Source organism: Plecotus auritus, assembly GCF_963455305.1.
Source record: "Plecotus auritus genome assembly, chromosome: 2".
NCBI classification, from domain to species: Eukaryota; Metazoa; Chordata; class Mammalia; order Chiroptera; family Vespertilionidae; genus Plecotus; species Plecotus auritus.
The window spans coordinates 221,912,019-221,928,847 of NC_137771.1; the positions used below are offsets into that span (position 1 = coordinate 221,912,019).

The 16,829-nt window shown below is 53.4% G+C and overlaps 1 protein-coding gene across 2 annotated transcripts in view; it reads left to right on the forward strand.

The window, feature by feature from the left end:
• Window positions 1–16,567, forward strand: part of WDR4 (WDR4 tRNA N7-guanosine methyltransferase non-catalytic subunit) — a 24,306-nt gene extending 7,739 nt beyond the window's left edge. The window contains exons 4-12 of one of the 2 annotated variants that reach the window (XM_080654087.1): window positions 1,390–1,533; window positions 5,535–5,691; window positions 6,306–6,418; window positions 7,067–7,127; window positions 8,301–8,399; window positions 10,178–10,242; window positions 11,679–11,862; window positions 12,685–12,754; window positions 14,393–16,567. In XM_080654087.1, coding sequence (XP_080510213.1) covers window positions 1,390–1,533; window positions 5,535–5,691; window positions 6,306–6,418; window positions 7,067–7,127; window positions 8,301–8,399; window positions 10,178–10,242; window positions 11,679–11,862; window positions 12,685–12,754; window positions 14,393–14,589 — 1,090 coding nt within the window. In that variant the 3' untranslated portion in view covers window positions 14,590–16,567. Of the gene's footprint in view, window positions 1–1,389; window positions 1,534–4,402; window positions 4,510–5,534; window positions 5,692–6,305; window positions 6,419–7,066; window positions 7,128–8,300; window positions 8,400–10,177; window positions 10,243–11,678; window positions 11,863–12,684; window positions 12,755–14,392 lie in introns of those variants that run through there. The other variant, XM_080654088.1, reaches the window with a different exon arrangement.
• The last annotated feature ends 262 nt before the right edge of the window (window positions 16,568–16,829 follow it).

Genomic DNA, 16,829 nt, shown 5'->3' on the forward strand with positions numbered 1-16,829 from the left:
TCCCCCACTGGGCATTGAGCCCACAACCTGGGCATGTGCCCTTGACCGGAATCGAACCTGGGACCTTTCAGTTCGCAGGCCGACCCTCTATCCACTGAGCCAAACCGTCTAGGGCAGTGGTCGGCAAACTCATTAGTCAACAGAGCCAAATATCAACAGTACAACAATTGAAATTTCTTTTGAGAGCAAATTTTTTAAACTTAAACTTCTAACGCCACTTCTTCAAAATAGACTCGCCCAGGCCGTGGTATTTTGTGGAAGAGCCACACTCAAGGGGCCAAAGAGCCGCATGTTTGCCAACCACGGGTCTAGGGCAAGTGTGATGATTTTATATGGTGACTTTCTTTACTAGAATTGGTCATGTGGCTCAGCTTTTTAAAAATTATTATTTAATCCCTGCCTCTAGTCTTTTTTTTTTTTTTTAATATATTTTATTGATATTTCACAGAGAGGAAGGGAGAGGGATAGAGAGCTAGAAACATCGATGAGAGAGAAACATCGATCAGCTGCCTCCTGCACACCTCCCACTGAGGATGTGCTTGCAACCAAGGTACATGCCCTTGACCGGAATCGAACCCGGGACCTTTCAGTCTGCAGGCCAACGCTCTATCCACTGAGCCAAACCGGTTTCGGCTCTGCCTCTAGTCTTTTTAAAAAAAATATATATTTTTATTGATTTCAGAGAGGAAGGGAGAGGGAGAGAGAAATAGAAACATCAGTGATAAGAGAGAATCATTGATTGGCTGCCTCCTGCACACCCCTTACTGGGGATGGAGCCTGCAACCTGGGCATGTGCCCTGACCGGAAATCGAACAGGGATCTTCTAGATCCGTGGTCGGCAAACTGCGGCTCACGAGCCACATGCGGCTCTTTGGCCCCTTGAGTGTGGCTCTTCCACAAAATACCACGGCCTGGGCGAGTCTATTTTGAAGAAGTGGTGTTAGAAGAAGTTTAAGTTTAAAAAATTTGGCTCTCAAAAGAAATTTCAATCTTTGTACTGTTGATATTTGGCTCTGTTGACTAATGAGTTTGCTGACCACTGTCCTAGATCATAGGTCGATGCTCAACCACTGAGCCACGCCGGCTGGGCTCCTGCCTCTAGTCTTGATTAGTTCATGTCCATGAGGGAGTGGACCATGTGGGTCCTTCCACCTCAGCTCTTTTTATTTCGGTGTGTACACTGAGAAATTGTTCTGTTCAGTTAGCTTTTACTCCTTAAACATTAGAACTTTTGAACCTCCCCACGTCCCCCTTATAGGTCTGATAGTCTGGCTGCATGAACCTCATGGCCTTTTCTACCTCTGTTCACATTAAAGATGAACAAGGCTGGCCTAGAGGAATGCAGCCTTATATCTCAGCTAAGGCCTCACCGTTCTCCTTCTTTCTCAGGGAGGACGGACAGCCCGTGGAGAAGGGGAGTGACACGATCCTGGCGTCCACCTTCTCCAAGTCTGGCAGCTATTTTGCTTTAACCGATGACAGTAAGCGTCTGATTCTTTTCCGTACAAAACCATGGCAATGTCTGAGTGTCAGGTATGAAATGCTAATGTTGAATAATTACCCTGTTGAACACACAACTTGCACTTGCTTGCCAATAACAGTAGTGACAGTAACGATTATAATATGCAACTAACACGTAGCTCCAGTTGTATGCCCAGGGCCTGTGACAGGGGTGGGGACATGGTTCTCACTCCTATCTGCTGGCCAGGAGTCTGGAAGCTGATCCCAGTCAGTTTGGAAGGGCGGAGTCAGCCCCTGTCCCCTCATTCTGTCTTCCCTGAGGCTGCATGGTTTAAATGGCCCTTGATAATCAGAGAAAACATGTGCCGGTTGCAATGTTTGAATTACTAAATGACTAAGACTAAGGAATTTCCCTTTGTGTTGGGGACAGCTATGCTCTTTAAATTTTTATTTCATCTCATTTCCTAAGAGAAGAATAAAAAGCCAAAGTCCAGGTGACATCACAAGCCAGGAATACCCACTCTGCCCTGTGTTCCATTCAGGTTAAAAATAAAGCCGGGTAACAGTATTCCATTTTTATCTTATGTGTGTTTTCATATATCAGGCAATAGATGACCATAATAGATGACTTAAAAGGTTTAAAAGACAAATTAAACAGAAGGATATAGGATGTACAGTGAATTGTAAATCTCCCTCCACCTTCTCTCTCCGGTTCTCCCCACAGGCCGTTAGAGTTTCCCTGTAGAAGAGTAACGTAAAAGTTTGCTGCCATGTCTGCAGGTTATAATTGATAATGAATCGCTTTTTGTAGCTGACTGCTATGAACTCACATCATCCTTACCTTGAAAGGCCTGGTAGGCAGCATCTTCTTGCCAAAATAGCCTGGACATTAGCCAATGTTTAGATTCTAGAAGATAAGTGCTTTCAGGATTTGGGGTAAATACAACAAGGGGCCTTCGGGTCTGACTGAGCTTCTCCAACAGGGATCCTTGCACTTGGCCTTGGTTTTGAGTTGCTTCCACAGCCTGTGAGAAGGAGGGAGGGATGTGAGGATGGGAAGCAAGCCAGAGAGAAGCCAGTGAGAGCAAGCACAGAGGATGGTAGCTGTCTTTCTCTGCTTGGGCCTCCGTGATAAATACCACAGCGTAAAAAACCCAGGGAGTTCTTCCTTACAGTCTGGTGCTGGGATTGTGAGATCAAGTTGTCGGCAGGGTTTGCCCGGAGGCCCTTCTCCTTGGCTTGTAGATGGCTGTCCTCTTACCGCCTTCTCACAACATCGTCCCTCTGTGCCTGTGTCCCTGGTGTCTGCTGGTTTTCCCAAACGTAATAAATCTCATTTATCTGTAGGAGAAGTTCCAAAAATGAGTTGCCTGGTCCAAAGATAGGTGCATTTGTAATCTAGGTAGAGAATCCCAGATCGCTTTCCCAAGGGGCTCTGTCTCCACCTCCCAGGTGTAAGGTGCCTGTCCTACCCTGGACAGCACGGGTGGTATGGAACCTGGTGACTAGACAGTCTGGTAGGAGGTAGTTGGTGTCCTGTTTACGTACGTGTGAGTGAGGGGAGCACATTTTATTCTTTTTTTAAAATATATTTTATTGATTTTTTTACAGAGAGGAAGGGAGAAGGATAGAGAGTTAGAAACATCGATGAGAGAGTAACATCGATCAGCTGCCTCCTGCACACCCCCTACTGGGGATGTGCCCGCAACCAAGGTACATGCCCTTGACCGGAATCGAACCTGGGACCTTTCAGTCCGTAGGCTGACGCTCTATCCACTGAGCCAAACCGGTTAGGGCGCACACTTTATTCTTAAGAACCAGTGTCTTGTGCGCTGGCTTCTCGGGAGTGAGCTTTGCTTCCCCGCTGGCCTGCTCCCTTCTCATTTGGTTATGTATTAGGGCAATGGTTGGCAAACCGCGGCTCGCGAGCCACATGCGGCTCTTTGGCCCCTTGAGTGTGGCTCTTCCACAAAATACCACGGCCTGGGCGAGTCTATTTTGAAGAAGTGGTGTTAGAAGAAGTTTAAGTTTAAAAAATTTGGCTCTCAAAAGAAATTTCAGTCGTTGTACTGTTGATATTTGGCTCTGTTGACTAATGAGTTTGCCGACCACTGTATTAGGGAACTCAGGTTTCCATTTGTGGTAGAGGAGGCCATCTACACCGGTTACTTTCACATGGCCTTTCGGTAGCTCAGCGTGGAGAGAGCCGCTCAGGGCTTGGAGGCTGGTGAGCCTGCTCCTGGCGCTTGCGTGCCGCCATACTTTTCAAAGCCCGGGCCCTGCAGGTCTGCTGCAGGTCTGTGGTTTCTGTGCGGCAGGACCTGACCAGTGCAGCGTCGGGGGCATGGATGGGACCAGGGAGGCGAGGACAGCTTCTTTGGTTCCTCGGGTTACACAGTGTGTCCTACTGTGGAATTTACAGCTCTCCAGCGGGCACGTCCTTACTGCAGCTGCTTAAAACTTCACCTTGGAGGGCTCTGAGGAAAAGCCGAAAAGGAAATTATGGGTAGCAATGACATTTTTCAAGGTAAAGTTTAGAGTGACAAAGGGCAGAGAACCTGTGAACTGGGCAAGTCAGAAGGACTTCAGGCTCAGAACTGAGGCCAGAAAAACAAGGTTTTTTGAATAAGAAATGAGGACATGATGTTTTCTGTTTTGGTATTTTATATTTCTGATGTATTAATGGGAAATCGTACACACGAAACCACACCATTTTATAAAACACCTGTATTCTTGCCAAAACCGGTTTGGCTCAATAGATAGAGCGTCAGCCTGCGGACGGAAAGGTCCCAGGTTCGATTCCGGTCAAGGGCACGTAACTTGGTTGTGGGCACATCCCCAGTAGGGGGTGTGCAAGAGGCAGCTGATCGATGTTTCTCTCTCATCGATGTTTCTAACTCTCTGTCCCTCTTCCTTCCTCTCTGTAGAAAATCAATAAAATATATTTAAAAAAAAAAACAAAAAGAACAAAAAAAACCCAAAAAAAACACCTGTATTCAAATGATAAAAGCCCCTGGAAGAGGTAGAGCTTCTGGACATCAGATCTAGGTTTGTTCTACCCACAGGGTCTAAAGATGGGGAGAGTGGCTGCTGGGATGTGTGCTGTGGGAGAGCTTTTGAACCCAGGCACTCCATGAAGTGAGGGGAGGGTGCTGAGGTGCTGTATACGAGGTCCTGTATACGAGGTCCTATATAGGAGACCCTGTGTAGGAGACCCTGTGTAGGAGACCCTGCATAGGACACCCTGTGTAGGAGACCCTGTGTAGGTGGAAGATTGCTGTGGCCTCTGCCTTCCCCAGGGTACTTTCCCCTGGGGAAGCCCAGAGGCCTCCTAACTGTCCTGTCCTATGACCTGCCCTTCCTCTCCCTTCTGTTACCTGACTCCCCTGGACCCAAACCCCTAAACCTACTCTGTGAAGCTCAGCTGCATCCTGGAATCATTGCCAGGCCCAATTTAGCCTGAGCAGCTGAAAGCCGCCATCTGGTGCAAGACAAAGGGACATGATGTGGAGTCTGGCAGAAGCTGGGTGGGAGGGGTGCTGCGTGGGGGGTGGGGTGAAGGTGGGGCTGGATTCTCTCTGGGGTGGCTGAGCTCCTTGGATCCCAGCCCAGCGCTCCTGGAGGACTGTCCTAGCTGCTCCTCCAGAGCGCTGTGGCTGGGATGTCATAGCTGCTTAATTGGCCTATTAGAATGGACACAGCCATTGTTGAAATCACAGGGCTGGGAGAATTGTGAGGAATCTTCCCCAGAGCCTGATTGTCTCTCGTCATTGTTTTTACCATGTTTATTGGGCCTCCTCCTGCGGTCCTCAGGCCTGCTGGTTCCTCTGGCAGCGATGCCTGGGCGGCCTCCTCCGGCCTTTCTGTCCTTGTGTCCCTGTGCTCCTGAGAAGCACAGGGGCCTGTTTGGATGGTGTGTTGGGGTCATAATTCCTTTAGGCTTCAGTTTCCATTTCAAGCTCACATCTGAGCTCCACGTGCTGGGGGCGCACGGCTTGCAGGTCTGTTGCAGGATCTTGCATTGACCTGTGTCAGTCCGTCAGCCAACCTTGGGCATCCCTCTGGCCTCCTAGGACCGTGGTGAGGAGGTGCACGGCTCTGACGTTCACGGCCTCTGAGGAGAAGGTGTTGGTGGCAGACAAGTCTGGGGACGTTTACTCCTTTTCAGTGCTGGAGCCGAACGAAGGCGGCAAACTTGAACTTGGGCACCTGTCGATGCTGCTGGATGTGGTATGTGGTGGTCGAAGTGCTTATTAACTCTGCTGTGGTCGGGCTCAGGTGGGGCGGGGGTCTGCGCTGAGCATCTGGGTGGGTGCGGGTCCTCCTGTGGCAGGGACAGCCCTCTGCAGATATATGAGCAGGAGGATTGGGATTCAGGGACGTGAGGCTGACAGCAGGGCGAGTGAGGAAGGCGCTGGGTGGTTCCGGACGTGAGGTCAGCCCAGGTCAGGGTGATGCGGTGGAGGGGTGCAGTCACGAGGTCAGAGTTCATCCTTCATGCTTCACAGGCATCTCCATGGTGTCCTCCCAACTCCTGAGCCAGGAGCTGTCCCAGTGAGGGCTGGGCTGTAGCCATGGGTGGTGGAACTGGGGTGGGTTCCCACGGGGACACGTAGGTATTATGGGGGGAGTCAGGACTTGGCGACTGTGAAATAGGAGGGAGAAGAAGGTGACTCGGGTGCTGGAGACTGGAAGGCATGGGTGGCAGTAAGGAATTGTGTTGAGATGGTGTCTTCATGGATATGGAATGGGGGCTGGAGATAAGAGGTCTCAGGGGTGGCGGTGGAGGGGAGTGGCTCTGGCTGTCCTGTGACTGGATCTGTCCTTTCTCACCCCTCGCACAGGCCGTGAGTCCTGACGACCGCTACGTCCTCACCGCTGACCGGGACGAGAAGATCCGGGTGAGCTGGGCCTTGGCACCGCACAACATCGAGTCCTTCTGCCTGGGGCACACTGAGTGAGTCTCCCTTTGCCCTGAGCTGGGTGTCTGGGGAGAGGTGGTTCCTCAGGCCGGTCTGAGCCTGGCCTCTGGGCAGTGAGTCCTTCTGCCTGGGCCACACTGAGTGAGTCTCCCTCTGCCCTGAGCTGGGTGTCTGGGGAGAGGTGGTTCCTCAGGCCGGTCTGAGCCTGGCCTCTGGGCAGTGAGTCCTTCTGCCTGGGCCACACTGAGTGAGTCTCCCTCTGCCCTGAGCTGGGTGTCTGGGGAGAGGTGGTTCCTCAGGCCGGTCTGAGCCTGGCCTCTGGGCAGTGTTGCTGCTCCTCCATCCCCCACTGTCTTCCATGTCTCCCCCCGGCATGGAAGGCGGCTGGTACTGTGTGCAGGCAGCTGAGAGGAGCACACATGGGTCTGTCCAGCAGGGTGGCCGGGCTTCATTGGGTCTGGGGGCCGCCCTTGGTGGAGGCCGTTGTGTTGTTGGGTTCCTGAGAATACACGGCCAGCGAGCTCCCAGCCTCCGCGTCACTATCCACACGGCCATCACCAGTTACACGTTACTCACCGGTTTTGTTGGAGGTCAGAGGTTTGGGAGCAGAGGCTTGTCTCTGAGGTGACAGGCGTCGTGCGGAGGTCACAGCAGCACCGGCTCACTCTGCTTCTCTGCTGCAGGTTCGTGAGTTGCATCTTCGTGGTGCCCGACCACCCTGAGCTGCTTCTGTCCTCATCTGGGGTGAGTGCCACTCCGCACAGGCCCCTCTGGGTTCCTCTGTAGTGACCGAGCAGGAGCCATGCTCGCAGCCAAGAGCTTGTCCTTTGTTCCCAGTCGTGGTTTGGAAGTCAGTGTTCTTTTTCAATGGTGGCCGGCCACTAGGTGGTGCTTGTTTTCTGCATTTTAGAGCTGGCTTGGCCTTGCTCCCGCTGTGGCTGTGAACTTGGGTGTGTGTGTGTGTATATACAGGTCTGTGTGTGTAGAGCTAGAGCAGTGGTCGGCAAACTCATTAGTCAACAGAGCCAAATATCAATAGTACAACGATTGAAATTTCTTTTGAGAGCCAAATTTTTTAAACTTCTTCTAATGCCACTTCTTCAAAATAGACTCACCCAGGCCGTGGTATTTTGTGGAAGAGCCACACTCAAGGGGCCAAAGAGCTGCATGTGGCTCGCGAGCTGTAGTTTGCCGACCACGGAGCTAGAGGGTCTTGTGCAGGGAGTCTGTTCTAAGGGCTATTGTTACATCTGTAAGAACATCGTGATCTCATTTCAAACAGTTGGTAGAGGAACCCTTTCTGAGTCTTATAGGGACCTGGATTTGGTCGCCACTGCTGCTGACACACACATGCTCAGTATCCCCATGTGTTTCTCCTTGTGCAAATGCCTGATCATTGATGTGCCCATGTGTTTATGCATGTGTATGCTCATGTGTGTGCATACTCGTCCTGAATATAGTCTGGCATGTGACATCATGTTGCCATGTGTCCTTTGCTCATTTTGCTGTGTGTGGCTACCCATTTTTCTTTCTTTAAAAAACTTTTTTTTTTTCTTAAAAATATATTTTTATTGATTTTAGAGAGGAAGGGAGAAGGAGAGGGAGAGAGAGAGAAACATCAGTGATGAGAGAATCATTAATTGGCTGCCTCCTGCACGCCCCCTGCTAGGGATTGAGCCTGCAACTCAGGCTTGTGCCCTGACCAGGAATTGAACCATGACCTCCTGGTTCATAGGTCAACGCTCAACCAGAGTCACACTGGCCAGGCCCATTTTTCTGAATGACTTGCATGAGCTCTTTAGAGCAAAGAGCCGTTGGTTGTCCCAGAGTTACCATCCCCACGACCTGGTGGAAGCCTGGGTGCTTGGGGAGGGTGCCATGCCCCTGAGAGGTCTGCTGACCTGTCCTTGTGTGCAGGACCGCACCCTGAGGCTCTGGGAGTACAGACGTGGCCAAGAGCTACACTGCTGTCACCTGACCAGCCTGCAGGAGCCAGCGGGGCCCTGGAGCGACAAGGTAACCGAGTTTGTCTGGGTTGTGGGGCCTGCAGGGTATCTCCAGTCACTCGGGTCTTGAGAAAAAAAAATGTTTTACGTTGGAAACATTTCTCTGCTGTTAGTGCAGCTGGAACTTTTCCAGCTTGGGCGAAATCGTGTATTTCAAATTCTAGGCAGCTAGTCAAGTAAATGGGAAATAATTTATATTCTTACCATGTTTGCATTTGAACAACTAATTATAGAAAGGCCTCTAATCCACTTGGAAATGGAAAAAATAGTGGGGCTAGAGCAGAGAGCCTTGCTGTGGTTTTATCAGCTGGGCAGCCGGCTGGTACCCACCCAGCATTCTGTTGTCCGTCATGGATTAACCTCATGACCCCCCAGTTCAGGTTGCCTGGGTCTTTGGTTGCCAAGGAGATTTTCAGGGGGAAAGTGTGGGCTGCCTTTCAGGATGCCTAGGATTCTGTGCTTGTGGGCACCCAGCTCTGATGCTCCTGAGCTATTCTGTGCAGCCAGGGTCCGGGTTGGTCACATGTGGACGGCCCTGCCAGCTTCCCAGAGGCCCGCCTGGTCCTGGTGGGGAGGGAGGGAAGGACTGCTATCATGTCTACTCAGGCCTGCAGAGCTGAGTACCCTCTGCCTGTCCCCAGGGGCACCATGCCCTTTCCCCTGCAGTCCCCATGTGGAACTCTGCTCTCCCGCATGTCTGATAAGACCTGGGTGTGAAGTGCAGGGCTTGTCTGCCTGGTCCTCGGCTTGGCTTCTCATTTCTGTTGTCTGCTCTGAGACACTCTATGGCAGCTGCCCTCACAGGTCCTCAAAGGGGGCAGGCTGGGCCTGACCCAGGCCAAGGTCCCTAGGACCCTCTCTGAGCACCTGCAGTGACCACCAGGCCAGTGGCTCCAGCTGCTCTGCTGCCCCACGGGCGCCTCCTGCTTGCACCCTGCAGTTGTGGAAGCTGCAGCAAACAGGCCTGATTTTTTTCCTGCTAACTTCTCACGTGTGTGCCCTCACTTAACCTGATGCTGCAGCAGCGAGGTTGATGTGAGCTCTTTCTAAAGGTGACACCAGCCTGCTGGTGCGCCGGCCTGCAGGACCGGGGGCAACCCTGCCTCTCAGGCACCTGGCCTGCTCTGGCCTCGTGGATGCCAGGCCCTTTCCTTTCTATTTCTGACTGGTGCCCAGTGTTTCATCCTTGCTGGACGTGTGGGCACCTGTAGGGCAGTGGTGTCTGTACTGAACAATCCCCTTTTCCACTTGTGTTCTCTGTTCCCTTCGTTCTTGCTTTTTGACCGATTCCGTTGGCTTTGGAGACATTCTACTGTCCGGAGGGAGGGCCAGACCACCGAGAGGCTTTTGCCACGTGCCGGCATGTTGGCGTTACTGTGAAACAGGAAATCAGCCCTTACCTTTCTTTTGTTTTTTCTTTTTTAAAAATATTTTTATTGATTTCAGAGAGGAAGGGAGAGAGAGAGAGAACCATCAATGATGAGAGAGAATCTGCCTCCTGTATACCCCATACTGGAGATCAAAGCCTGCAACTCCAGGCATGTGCCCTGACCGGGAATCAAACCGTGACCTCCTGGTTCATAGGTCAATACTCAACCACTGAATTGTGCCGGCTGGGCAAGCCCTTGTCTTTCTTTTCCCTCAGTAGTTTGCAGAAAGTTCTAGCACTGTCTTTTCTCTCATCTGGGACCATGTGTGGGAACTCAGTCTTGCAGAGCGTGCTCAGTGGGAGCGGAACAGGCCGGCGTTGGTCCCTGATGTGCCGTTAAGCTGCTGCTTTCCTTGCAGAGGTTTGCCGCATCCAGGATCACTTACTGGAGCCGGGACAGCTGTGTGGCGCTGCTGTGTGATTGGTAAGCTCACTGCTTCTGGTCCCCTCCAGCCTGTGAGGGAGGGAATACATGGATTGTTCCATTGGCCCCACATTCTTTCTCCTAAATCGGGAGGTTTTAGTTGGTGTATTGGGACCACAGCTCCCTGTGGGGGCTGGGTATGTGTCTCCCTTTCTGAAGTTGCTGTGGCGTGTGGGTGAGGGTTCTATAAGCAAGCAGTCTTTTACAAGCTATTTAAATCCACTGGCTTAATGGACAGCAAGGCCTCGGACGGGTCTTTTGTGTGTGATCAATCTCACCTAAGGGTCGATTGTGGTAGAGTCTGCCTCAGTCAGTCCCACTGAGAGTGGTCTCGGTAGACCCACCTGAAGGCCAGTGGTTGGTGAGATGGATTAGGTAGCACATGCCCTTAGCTGCTTCCTTCTGAGCATCTTCTCTGTGCTCTGCTTCTCACTTGTCCTCATAACAAGTCTAGGGAGGGCATCTTAGCTTGTCCTATCTAATAAAGAGGGAATATGCTAATTGACTGTCATGCCCTCAGAGATGGCAGCACGCACAGCCACAAGATGGCGGTGCCCGGTACTCTCAGCCCCACCAGGGCGGCAGGTGTGTGCCTGCCTCTGGAGTCCCCCAGTCCCCTCAGTCCCCCAGCTGCCCATGGCCGGCCCAAAGTGCAGGCAAGCCTTGGATGGCAGCTGCCCAGCCGCCCAGGGCCGGCCCGAGGTACAGGCAAGTCTCGGATGGCGGCTGCCCGGCTGATGCCTGAGGTGCAGGCAAGCCTTGGATGGCGGCTGCCCAGCCGCCCAGGGCTGGCCCGAGGTGCAGGCAAGTCTTGGATGGCGGCTGCTCAGCTGATGCCTGAGGCGCAGGCAAGCCTTGGATGGCTGCTGCCCAGCCGCCCAGCCGCCCAGGGCCACCAGAGGCTCAGGTAACCAGGGCCGGGCTGAGGCTTGCACTGCCGGCAGTGGCAGCAGCAGAGGTGTGATGGGGGCGTCACCTTCCTCTGATCGCCGGGTCGCATCCTGCCCCTGAGGGCTCCCAGACTGTGAGAGGGGGCAGGCTGGGCTGAGGGAACCCCCCTCCAGTGCATGAATTTTCATGCACCAGGCCTCTAATCTTAGAAATAAGGATACAGGTTTAGAGAAGGTGAGAGTGTCTCTAGGAAGTGTCCTATCTGCTGCCTGCAGGTGCAACAGCCTGGTTCTGTATTGGTTGTCCTTGCTGTGTAACAAGTGACCCCAGGACTTGGTGACTCCGATGTTCCTTACCTCACAGAATGTGGCTCAGGGTCTGGGAGCGCTCAGCTGGGTGCTTCTAGCTCAGGGTCTTGTGCAGTTGCAACCAAAACGTTGGCGAGGACCGTGTCCCTGGCTGGGGCAGGCCCGGGCTGAGGCTGAGCTGCTGGCGGTGTGGGCTGTGGGAGTTGTAACCAATCGCCCTCTCTTTCTCGCGGGAAGTGTCCCTGTGGTCTACATCTTCCAGCTGGAGGCCCCCAGGCAGCAGCTGGTTTACAAGCAGCAGCTGGCTTTCCAGCACAGAGTGTGGGACGTTGCTTTCGAGGAGAGCCAGGGGCTGTGGGTGCTGCAGGACTGCCGGGAAGCCCCCCTCGTGCTCTGCAGGCCTGTGGACGGCCAGTGGCAGGTGAGTGGTGCTGGGCCCCTGCTGTCCCCTGAGCCTGGGGTGGGGGCAGGGCCACAGCTCTCATACCTTTCTGCTGATCGAGCCTTGATGCCAGAGGGTGTATCCTGGGTGGGCGGTCATAGGACTTGTGACCTTGGGGAAGGGAGCTGGGTACTCGGCCAGCTTGTCCAGTGTCCTGAGCCTGCAGCGGTCACACTTTTTTTTAAAATTATTATTTTTAATCAGAGAAGCTGATACTTGGTGTGTCGTCCTTAAGTTTGCAGCTTAGCATGGCCTTGCGCCTGGGGCAGTGGCCCCACTGGTTAGAGGAGCCTCTGGGTTTGGAGGAAGGTATGTGGGCTGTGGGCGAGTGAACCCCGCACCTTCTCTGAGTCGGCCCCACATCCTTAAAGTGGGGGCGTCCTCTCCTTCCTGTCCCGTGTCTGGCAGGACGGCCGTGGGGAAGGATCGGAAAAGCGTGCCTTTCCCATCCTTCACAGACGCTCGCTTGGCCGAGTGTCCACAGGAACCACTGAACCTTTCAGGGGTTTTTATCTGGAAAGTGGCAGAGAACAGAATGCCACCAGCTGGTACCTGTCAGGTCTGCCAGGTTTCGTGGATAAAGTCACACCCAACAAGCCAGTACGTGAGGTGCCAGCAGCCCTCATGTCGTGGGTTTTATCCTGATGAGATGTGGCTGCCATGTTTGGTGAGCCGGCTTCACCTGGTCTCCTGTAAAGATTCACAGTGTCTCTTTCCAGGCCCCGCAGTCCAGGCCCGGCAGGTCTGCCCATTCTTGTGCCGGCAGCACCTTCTGATACAGGTTTTCCCTTTGCCTCCCAGCCTGTGCCTGAAGATGCCACGGTGAAGACAGTCTGCACTCAGCTCCGCGGGCACTGGGCCATGCTGGAAGGTGAGGGCGCGGCCTGTGTTTCAGGGTGACATCCGACAAAGCAGATTCTAGGACGCGGTGCACAGTAGGAAGCTGTGAGAATATAGGGCGTGTGGGGTGTGCGTGTGTCCCTGTCGGGGGCACCGAGGAGGTAACCCACACCCGGGCAGAAATGCTCGGTGTGACTAACCAGGTTTGACCGTCAGGACAGCTGAGCTGCATGTGACCTGCGGTCTGAGTCAGAGCAGCTGCCGCCTTTCTGCCTTCAGAGCTGGGGTGGCAGGCCCGAAGGCAGGGCCAGTGCCCCTATGGCCGCCAGAGGGAGTGGGAGCCACCCAAAGGCCCCAGCTGGTGGCACTGAGCGGCCCCACAGTGCGTGCCGTTTCTGGGCCAGGAGGTCAGGTGTGAGGACAATCTCCGGGGTTGCTGACTCGCTGAGGGTTTTCACAGCCCAGGGCAGGTGCTCACAAGAACATCAGGCTGAGGGGAGAGGGGAGAGCAATGGGAGAAGACCGGTCCCCCTACCAGCCTCTGCATTCAGTGAGGGCGGCGAGGCTGTGGGTTCCTTGAGCCTTGTCAGTCACAGGGCCCACAGCAAGCGCTGAGGTGGCTGCGCTGGGATCCTGTTGTAGAGTGAGACCCCATTTGTCTTTACTGGTAGAAGGCAGACCCCTAGTCACACAGCTCTTGGCTGTTTTCCCTTCTGCTTCTCTTGGGGAGAGACTTGAAGCGACAGTGTCTGAAGGGGAATTTGTAGCTCAGCACTGGAATTCAGGTGCCTTCATTCCAATCACAAAATTGATGCTCAGAAGACATCTTGCAAAGCCAGTCTGGGTTCCTGGGAGCTCTAGAGAGGGCCTAGCATGGATTCAGAGTCTCTTTACAGGAGCAGTGATCTCAATGTGCATGCGAAGCATTCCCCATGCAAAGCGTTCCCCATGCAAAGCATTCTCCATGCTCGTCGGCTCTGATCCCAGGGTTAAATTCCATCCTTTCTCTTAGGGTTGAAGGGTTGGGGTTGTTTGGATTTTTGAGGGCCATTCTGGGAAAGTGGACCTGCAGCAGGACTTTCGGGGACCCAGGTGGAAGCATCACTAACAGGCCCCTCCCCGCCTGGCACATGCTGTCCCTGCTGCTGGGGCCGGGCCTGCACGTCCTGCTGAGATCACCTCATGCAGCTGGGCCCCAGCTGAGCTTCATTTTTCTAAGAGGCTCTGCAGATAAACCACCTGCTTGCAGTGCAGGTCGGGGGGAGCTTGGAGAGAGCACGGGGAAGGTGAGTTGACCTTGAAAATCACCGAAGGGTAGGGGAGCCGAGGGAGCTGGGAGGTCACTCCTGCGGGGCAGATGAAGGTCATGCCTGTGGGGCACAGGCCTGCGGATCCCTGACGGGCCCTGTGGAGTTCCCACCAGGCGAGGGGGTCTCAGGAATATCAGAAATTTGTGTTCTCTTAGAAGTGAGTCTGAGATCCAGCTGTGTGGCTACCAGTGGGGCACCTCGTGAGAGTCACCTTGGAGAAGGTGCCAGAAGTCCACAGAGACTGGGTGGTTGCTGGGTGAATTCCCTGTTGCAGGAGGGCCTGGCAGGCCCACCAGATCGTCCTATGATGTCCTGTGTCACCGTCCCACGGGGCATCTACTCTTGTTCCTCCCGCACAGGCTCTGCTGGTGTGGACGAGGGCTTTAGCAGTCTGTACAAGGCCACCTTTGACAACGTGACCACTTACCTGAAGAAGAAAGAGGAGAGGCTGCAACAGCAGCTTCGGAAGAAGAGGCATAAGAACCCGCCCCCTGGGCCCAACGGGCAGACCAAGAAGGTGAAGGCCGGGGAGGCGTCCTGGAGTGGCTCGTCCTAGCCCTGGTGACGGCTTCTGGCCTCGAGAAGCAGAGTAGTAGCTTTAACTTGTCCCCTCCTTGCCAGCAGCCCCTTTGAGGAAAAAAGGGGCACATCACTGCCCACTCCGTTTGGTGGCAGTGAGGTCCATACAGCTCCCCAGACACCTGGGCTGGCCCAGTAACTGAGGGTGTCCTGGGCTCTAGAACATTCTGTCGCTGAGCAGAGGTGTCTGGAGCATCCTCTGGTTGCAGGGAAGCCGGATGGGGGAGACACTACAGGTGAGCAGCTCGGTGCCTGGAAGCACTTCATCTTCATGGTGGAGGACGTATGAGCCTGTTCCCTGGCACTGGTTGGTTTTTCTGCTCTTCCCATAATGCCACCCATGCCGGGCACACTTCCTTCCAGGGGAATCCATACAAATGGTTTCACACCAGCGTGAGGGGCATTTGCATTTTCCTGTCAGCGGTCCTTCTGGAGGGTGGATTGCACTGTCTGCGTCGCCGCTCCCCACGCGGGCCATCAACCTGAGCAGCATGGAGTCTCAGTTCCTCCCCCAGCCTGGCATGTGTCCGTCCCACGCAGAGGGCTCCTGCTCAGCTGCAGGCGTGCAGGCTTGGCGGACACACAGCGGAGAAGTGGGCTTTTTCAGGACGTGAGAACGTAGAATATGGGAGCTCTACAGGGAAATGGTTGAGGACATGTGCATTGATTGATTTGAACCTTGCGCACATGTCACAAAGAGCAGGTGTCAGCTGAATTAAATCACCAATCAATAAAGATGAGCTTTTGCAGCTTCTGGAAATGTTTAGCAGCAACATGTGGAACTAATTTCAGAATACATTGAGCAAAACCGTGTTTGATGAGTGTACTGTTTGTGACTGAACAGTTCACTCTTGGATTTGAAGAAAAAGTTCTTCGGTGTGGGGTTTTGTGAGGTACGTGGAAACAAATCGTTCTGTGTGTCAGAGCCGGAGTGCCGCACATTTTTCCCAAGTGCCTTGTTTTACTTTGATCTGAAAACTGCTGTTTGTGCCGTCCGTGCTCAGGATCGCTTCCCACAGGAGCAGCCCCAAGCGAGGGGTCAGGGACAAAACTAGTTCAGGAGCAAGGGGTGGTGCTCAGGCGGAGGGGGTGCCTGGGGTGAAATGGGGTTCCCGGGGCCGACGGGTCCCCAGGGTAGAGGGGGTTGCCCGGGCCATGGTCCTCCTGCAGGAGGGGCCTGCCTGTTAGCACGGCATTGGGCCCAGGGGTGTTCTCATCAATAACCTGCTTTGAGATTCTTGGTTTTAGGAGAAATTTAGGTTTGGTCTTGTTAACGTCGTGTCTTAAGACTGGTCAGCAAACTGGCCTGCAGACCAGATCCTGTCCGCTCCTGGTTGTACAGCCTCCGAGCTAAGAATGGTTTTCACAGTTTTAAATGGCTGTAAAAAATCAAAAGAAAGGTAATACTGCGTGCTACCTGAAAATCATATGCAATTCCAATTCCTGTGTCCATAAATGAAACGTTACAGGGTGCAGTCACACCTATTCGTTCAGGTGTGTGGTCTGTCGGCTCTGCTCTGCAGCGGAGTGGGGAGCTGGCGGGAAGGACAGCCCGCAGAGCCTAAGCTGGTTATTGCCCAGCCCTTTCCAGAAGAGTTTGTCCACACCTATTTATGCCCCTTTTAAATTCGTGAAATTTTCAAAAGGAACTGGTTCATTTATTTGGAAAAAACCCAACTCTATTCTTCTGTGTTCATCTTGAGCTTTTGCATCAAACACTCATGGTGTTCCCTGTGGGCAGGTAGAGCATGTGTCTGACAGGTCAGTCCTGGGCATCCCCGCCCAGACTGGGAACGAGCCCTGAAGTGGGGTGTGGAGGGGGATGTCTGGGGGGACGGGGGCTGTCTAAGGAGGCCCTTTTGCTTACACATACCTGACAGTATAGGGTGCCCAGAGCAAAGGTCAGTAGATCAGAGCAGAGCTGGGGGGAAACTTTCTAGTGGTGGTTTTTCTTTAAAAAAAAATTTTTTTAAAAAAAATTTCAGAGAGGTAGGGAGAGGGAGAGAGAGAGAGAGAGAAACATCAATGATGAGAGAGAATCATTGATTGGCTGCCTCCTGCATGCCTCCCCTACCCTCTTACCCCCTGCACTAGGGATTAAGCCCGCAACTGAGGCATGTACCCTGACCAGGAATTGAATCGTGACTTGGTTCATAGGTCAATACTCAGCCACTGAGCAACACTGGCTGGGCAAGGGTTTTAAATCTCTTGGTTTTC